This window comes from Megascapheus bottae, chromosome 12 (assembly GCF_031878675.1).
Source record: "Megascapheus bottae isolate mThoBot1 chromosome 12, mThoBot2.hap1, whole genome shotgun sequence".
NCBI classification, from domain to species: domain Eukaryota; kingdom Metazoa; phylum Chordata; class Mammalia; order Rodentia; family Geomyidae; genus Megascapheus; species Megascapheus bottae.
In genome coordinates, this window is record NC_143520.1 from 12,410,039 (window position 1) to 12,417,500 (window position 7,462).

The 7,462-nt window shown below is 36.8% G+C and overlaps 1 protein-coding gene across 2 annotated transcripts in view; it reads right to left on the bottom strand.

Annotated features, from left to right (window-relative positions):
* Positions 1–7,462, bottom strand: part of Ubr3 (ubiquitin protein ligase E3 component n-recognin 3) — a 141,455-nt gene that overhangs the window by 56,090 nt on the left and 77,903 nt on the right. For both annotated transcript variants that reach the window (XM_090342664.1, XM_090342665.1), the window contains exon 25: positions 3,472–3,621. In XM_090342664.1, coding sequence (XP_090198790.1) covers positions 3,472–3,621 — 150 coding nt within the window. The remainder of the gene's footprint in view (positions 1–3,471; positions 3,622–7,462) is intronic.

Consider the following 7,462-nt stretch of genomic DNA (forward strand, 5'->3'; position numbering starts at 1 on the left):
ATATGATGTAAAAATCAATGTTAATAAATTCTTTAATAGAAAGAAAAAGATATTTAAAAAAAGCTCATAGTTTATGCTTTCATTTTTGTGAGGTCTACAATAATGTCCTGCTTTAATCTTTATTATTTCATTCCCTCTTTGAGATTTATACTCCTTATCTGCCCCGTCCTTTTTATTTGAAGACTCAGGATATTACTACTTGAGCCACCTCCCCAGCCTTTTTGTTTAAATTTTGATTTTGACATAAGATCTCTCTAACTTTACTCAAGCTAGCTTTAAACTGGTAATCCTCTTGATTCTGCTTATTGTGATTCTGCTTGCTGCGTAGCTGTGGTTATACACTTACACCGCAATGACTAGCTTCCTTAGAATAACTAGATCCTTAAAATGTAAAGTCGTTTATTGATAACAGATCTTCTTTAATGTGGTATTAGTAGCTATTAATTTTCCTTGTTTTATTTTTAGTATGCTGTATTTCCTTCATAGCTATGTAGTTTTAATTTATTTGTATTCTTGGATCTACTGGTACTTAACAAAAGAATGTTATCTCATTTCCACATATTTGTGAATTTTCTGATTTTCCTATTGTATTCTTCCTATTCTATCATGGTCAAGTAATATTTGAATGATCTCAAAGTTCTTTCATTTATTGAGACTGTTTCATGGCCTAACATACCGTCTGTCTGAGAGAAAGTTGCATTGGTAAGTGACAAAAATACCTATGCTTCTGTTTCTTGAGCTTCTACATAAATCTGTGTTGTTCAATTTTTCCATTTCATGTTGATCTTTTTTCTATTCTATCCATTTAAAGCCTCCAATTATTACTCCACAGTAATAGTTCCACACTATTATTCTACTCCCTATAATACTATCAATTTTAGCTTCACACATTTGAAGGCATTATTGTTGAGTTCACATAGGATTATATATAGTATATCTTCTTGATAGTCTGACTCATTTATCTATCAATATGTAATGTCTTCTTGTCTCTTATAACAATTAAAAGTTTAACTGACATCAGTATAGCTACTCTACCTTTCTCTGGGCTATTGTTACATAGCCTATCACATTCAATCCTTGTTAAATGGTCCTGTTTTTAGATCTAAAGTTAATTTCTTATACATAGCATACAGTATGACCACGTGTTTCTCTATTCTATTATCTTCTATTTATTTCTCTAAATAACTTAATGCATTAAATTTCAAAGGACTACTTGAATTAAGGAAGGATTTAATTCTTTTTTTGGGGGGCAGGGGGGTTATGGGGCTTGAACTCTGGGCCTACGCACTGTCTCTGAGCCATTAAGCTCAACACTACTGCCCTATCCCTTGAGCCTCAATTCTACTTCCTATTTTCTATTGATTAATTGGAGATAAGAGTCTCACATTCTTTAGTGCCTGGGCTGGCTTTGAACTGTGATGCATAGATCTCAGCCTCCTGAGTTGCTAGGACTACAGACATGAGCCACCACACTCGGCAATTCTGTCATTTTGCTATTCCTTTCTATGTGTTCCTTAATTCATCTATTACTACCTTCTTTTGAAATCAACTAAATTTTCCAATGTACCATATTATTTCTTTCTCAATTTTTTTCCCTTTTTTTTGGGGGGGGGGTGAAAGTCCTTGGGGCATGAACTCCAGGCCTGGGCATTGTTCCTGATTTTTTTGAACTCAAGGCTAGCACTCTACTACTTGAGCTACAGCTCACTTTGATTAACTAGAGGTAAGATTCTCACAGACTCTGCCCAAGCTGGCTTTGAACCTTGATCCTCAGATCTCAGCCTCCTGAATAGCTAGAATTACAGGCATGAGCCACTAGCACCTGGCTCAATTCTCATTTTTTAATGGACTTTTTTTTTTTTTGGCCAGTCCTGGTGCATAAACTCAGGGCCTGAGCCCTGTCCTTCAGTTTTCTCAAGGCTAGAGCTCTATTACTTGAGCCATAGCACCACTTCTGGCTTTTTCTGCATATATGGTACCAAAGAATTGAACCCAGATCTTCGTGCATGCTAGGCAAGCAATCTACCACTAGGCCAAACTTCTGGCCCCCTTTTTTAGCTTTTTACCTTGGCCTTTCTTGGGATTGTTGCTCTTATTTTTGTTTTACTTTGATTTGCTTTAGTATCAACCCTAGGAATTACAACACCATTATTCTATAGAGTCAAGTTTGAATTAACAGTTGTTTTCAATAACATGAAAAGGCTTGTTCCTTTACAGCTCTATTCCACCCTCTATCTACTTTCTTCCCTTTGTTTTTATCTGAATGCCTGCCCTTGTCATATTACATAAAAAAATATATTCAGTTCTTCCAAGATTTAATTTCCCCATATAACCTCCTGTTGGGCCTGAGTATTGTCCTTGTGCTTTCTCCTAGCTAACCTATCTAGCTCTTGAGCCACAGATCACTTTTGGCTTTTTGTATATGTGGTACCAAGGAATCGAACCGGATTCTTTGCATGAATGCAAGGCAAGCACTCTACCACTAAGACATGTTCCCAGCCCTAATGTCATTGTCCAGTTTTAAAAGAAACAACAAGAACAAACAGATGTGCTTAGTGATTCATATCTGTAATCCTAGCTACCTGGGTGGCAGAGATTAGGGAATGTTAGTTTAATTAGTTCAAGGTCCAGCCAGTTAGTCACCCCTCCCTTTATTTCTAATGATAAAAGGCAAAGTGCAAAGAAATGTGCCCGTTAACCTAGTTACACAGGAAGTGTGACTAGAAAGACTGTGGTCCAGGCTGACCCAAGCAAAACATTAGATAAAGCGAAACAAGGAAAGCAAATAGGTCTGAAAGCATTGCTCAAGTGGTAGAGTGAGTTGAAATCATAAGACAACCCAAACTTTAAAAAAGACTAAATCCATCAAAATCATTGAAAGTATCAGCCAGAAGAGGCGGTGTAATCATAGCTATTCAGGAGGCTGAGATATGAGGATCCCAGTTCAAAGCTAGCCCAGGCACTAAAGTCCTTGAGACTCTTATCTCCAATTAATCACTAGAAAATGAGAAGTGGCTCAGGGTAGGGTGGATTAGAAGCAAGATTGGAATGGGGTAGGGGGATTAGAAGCAAGATTGGAAGGGTAGACCTCCTGCCTAGCAAGTGCAAGCCTGTGAATTCAAGCCCTAGTACTATCAAAAATAAAATAAAAATAACAAAAAAGAGGCTTCTGGACTTTAAAACAAATTACCAAGAAAGCTGAACTCCTTTAATCGTCACCTAAAACGGGTAATATGCTATCAAATATTAACAAAAGATCTCTCTAATATATAACAGGATCTCCATGGTTAAGGCATTCTTTCAATACTCATGTCCAGGGAGTAAAATAAACTAAATAAAGAATTTTTGCTACTTTTATAACTATTTATAACTAGCAAAAAGGTACAACTTTCAGTTAATATGGCTATTTATTAATTTCTTATATATGCTTTTCCTCTCAAAAATTCCCACGGAAAGATGATTTGAGATTACCTGAAGATGCTTGTAATAGTACAACCAATCCTGTAGGTCGATCTTCAGAAGAAGGGCCACTCTGTCCACAAATGACACAGTCATATACTACTTCAGAAACTTGTGGCTCTGCAGTGGTGATCTCCATAGGAATATCATTATCAGGAGAATCTGGGGGAGGGGGGAGAAATTACTCTTAATTCCTAAAGAGACAAAATCTTTCTTTGATTAAAAAGAAGAAGAAGAAGAAGAAGAAGAAGAAGAAGAAGAAGAAGAAGAAGAAGAAGAAGAAGAAGCAGTAGCAGCAGCAGCAGCAGCAGCAGCAGCAGCAGCAGCAGCAGCAGCAGCAGCAGCAGCTGGGTGTGTGGCCTAGTTGTAGAGTGCTGGCTTAGCAGGCAAGGAGCCCTAGGTTCAATTCCTTGGTACCACATAGACAGAAAAGGCCGGAAGTAGTGCTGTCACTCAAGCAGTATAAAGCTAGCCTTGAGAAAGCCCAAGGACAGTATCCAGGCCCTAAGTTCAAACCCCAGGACTGACACATGAAAAAGTGTTAAAGAGTTGATACAAAAAAAAAAAAAACAACTTTAAGGCCAGGTGTTTAGCCTAGTGGTACAGTGCCTGCCTAGCATGCACGAAGACCCAGGTTCAATTCCTCTGTACCACATAGATAGAAAAGGAAGTGGTGCTGTGACTCAAGTGGTACAGCACTACCCTTGAGAAAAAGTCCAAGGACAGTGCTCAAGCCCTCAGTTCAAGCCCCATGACTGGCAAAAACAAAAAAAAAAGGAAAAAGAAAAACTCTGATGTATGATTAAACATATCCCTACCGATCATTCACATATAAAACTAATATTAAAAACAGAAAAATTTGTATCAAAAAAGAAAAAATTTAAATAATGTTTTAAGAAAGGCTATTTTAGTTTTCTTTGAGGCATCTAAGAAAATTTGTAATAAGATCTCAAATCACAGGAAATAAATAATAGTATATAATAGGAATTAAAAGAGGACAAACTATTTCTTCTTTGTTCCCATTTCTATTTCTAAGTTATATTTTAGGGAGGAAAAAAGCAGTTCCTACAGCCTTATTCAGGGAAACATTACATATTATACATATTATAATGTAACATATCAATAACATAGGACTATTACAACAAAAACCCACTTCCTATTCAAGGAAACATTACATATTACAATATAACATTATCAATAACATGGGACAATTGCAAAAAATAACCTGATGATGATGTGGCATTAACAAGAAGAAATAAAGTGTTGAGACAGTAATGACTTGCAGAAATAATGGTATCATTTGCAGAACCTCATGAATATCAGTGATTCTGCTTACTGGCAAAGAAATGAGTACAAGAAAATGAGAAGATATGAGTAGCTCAAGTACATTATGAGACATTTAAGTACAATGGCTCAAGCCGGTTATCCTAGCTACCTGGGCCACAGAGATGAGGGGATTGTTGATCCAGGCCAGCCTAGGTGAAAAAAAGCAAGGAGGGAGGGAGGGACGGAGGGGACAGAAAAAGAAAGAGAGACAGAGACTGAGTGGGAGGGAGGGAGGGAGTCCTGGGGCTTGAACTCAGGGCCTGAACATTGTCCTTGGGCTTTCTCAAGGACAAAGCTCTACCACTTGAGCAACAGCACCATTTCTGGCTTTTTCTGTTTGTGGTATCAAGGAATTGAACCCAGGTTTTCATGCATACTAGGTAAGCACTCTACCACAAGGGCATATACCTGACTAAAATTCTATTTCTTTGACACTAAAATTCAATTATTTCATCACTCTGAGAGAAAACATGAGCTCTTTTCTTCATCTTACTGGACCTAGCTTCAACATACAGTAAACACCAGAACATTACAGTGATAAACATTTACTCCCCTGACACAGGAACACCTTAAGTATGTCAAGCAAACCTTAGAGTTTCGGACAATATAGATTCAAACACAGTCATAGTGAGAGATTTCAATACAACACTCTCACTGAAAGACAGATCAGCCAAGCAAAGAAATCTCCCAGTTAAACAACACCATAGTCCAGCTGGGCTTAGAAGACATACACAGTCTTCCACCTAACAGAAAAACACTAGACATTTTTCTCACCAGCCCACAGAACATACTGCAAAAAAGATTATATATTAGTTTACACAAAGAAGCTTAGCAGATACAAGAGGACAGATAAAATACCCTATATTCTATCTGAGCGCATGGAATCAGACTAGTTCTAAACAACATAATAAAGGGTAAAAACCACTCAAACACATGAAATTTGAATAACTCCTGGGTTACAGAACAAGGAGAAATTGAAAACTTTTTAAAATGCAATGACAAGATACATCACAAAGGAACTTATGGGACAAAGCAAAAGGAATCCTAGGGGCAAATTTATTGCACTAGGAACCCATATTAAAAAGACAGAAGAAATTAATGTAAACAACTGAAAGAAGCAATTAAAACACCTATAGGAGCAATACAAAGTTAACTCTAAAACAACTAGAAGGACAGAAAAAAACAAAAACAAAATCAGAAAAATGAGATATACATAAAATTAATAAATCAAAAAGTAGGTTCTCTGAAAGAGTCAACAAAATCAGCAGACCTTTGCCAAGATTAATCAAAAACCGGAGAGAGGAGACTCAAATAAACAAGATTAGAAATCCCATGGAAACAATCACAACTGACATTCAAAAAATTAAGACCAGTATGAATAAGTACTTCCAGGGCGTATACTCAAAGAAACAGGAAAATTTAGTAGAGATGGATAATTTTTTAAATAAACATAGGCTGCCCACATTGAACTAAGAAGAGTTAAGTCAACTGAATAAACCGATTTCATTCAATGAGATAGCAGAAGCAATCAAAGACATGCCAACCAAAAAGAGCCCAGGTCCAGATGGTTTCATTGCAGAATTCTACAAGACTTTTAAAGATGAATTAATACCTACACTCTTGAAACTCTTCTGAGAAATAGAAGCAGAGGGAGCCATCCCAAACTCATTTTATGAAGCCAATATCACACTCATCCCCAAACCAGGGAAAGACTCAATGAAAAAAGAGAACTACAGAGCAATCTCTCTGATGAACACAGACAGAAAGCTCCTCAATAAAATACTAGCCTACAGAATCCAGAAACAAATTTTAAAAATTATACACTATGATCAAGTAGGCTTCATCCCACAGATGCAAGGCTGGTTTAACACTCGCAAATCAATATAATACAGCATATCAATAGAGCCAAGGCTAAGAATCATATAATTTCTTTGGATGCCAAGAAGGCATTTGACAAAATACAGCATCCATTTATGTTGAAAGCATGAGAGAAAATAGGAATAGGAGGTACATTCCTTAAAATAACGAAAGCCATCTATGACAAAACTACAGCCAGTATCATACTAAATGGAAAAAGACTAGAACCATTTACCTTAAAATCAGGAACTAGACAGAGATGCCCACTCTCTCTACTTCTCTTCAACATACCACCAGAACCCTTAGCCAGAGCAATAAGGCAAGAGAAGGATATCAAAGGGATCCACATACGGAAAGAAGAAATTAAACTATCCCTTTTCACAGACGACATGATCCTCTACTTGAGTGACCCAACAAACTCCACTCCCAAACTCCTAGAACTAATAAACCACTTCAGCAAAGTGGCAGGATACAAAATCAATGTGCAAAAGTCAGTAGCCTTTCTGTACACCAATAATACACAAACAAAAGGAGAAATCAAGAAAATGATCCCATTTGCAATAGCCCCCAAAAGAATAAAATATTTAGGAATTAACTTGACCAGGGATGTAAAGGAGTTATTTAATGAAAACTATAAACACCTAAAGAAAGAAATCAAAGAGAATACAAGGAAATGGAAAGACATCCCATGGTCATGGATAGGAGAACCAACATAGTAAAAATGGTCATACTGCCAAAATTGATATATAATTTCAATGCAATCCCTATCAAAATCCCAAGGACTTTTTTTTACTGAAATAGAAGGTGTAATCCAAAGGTT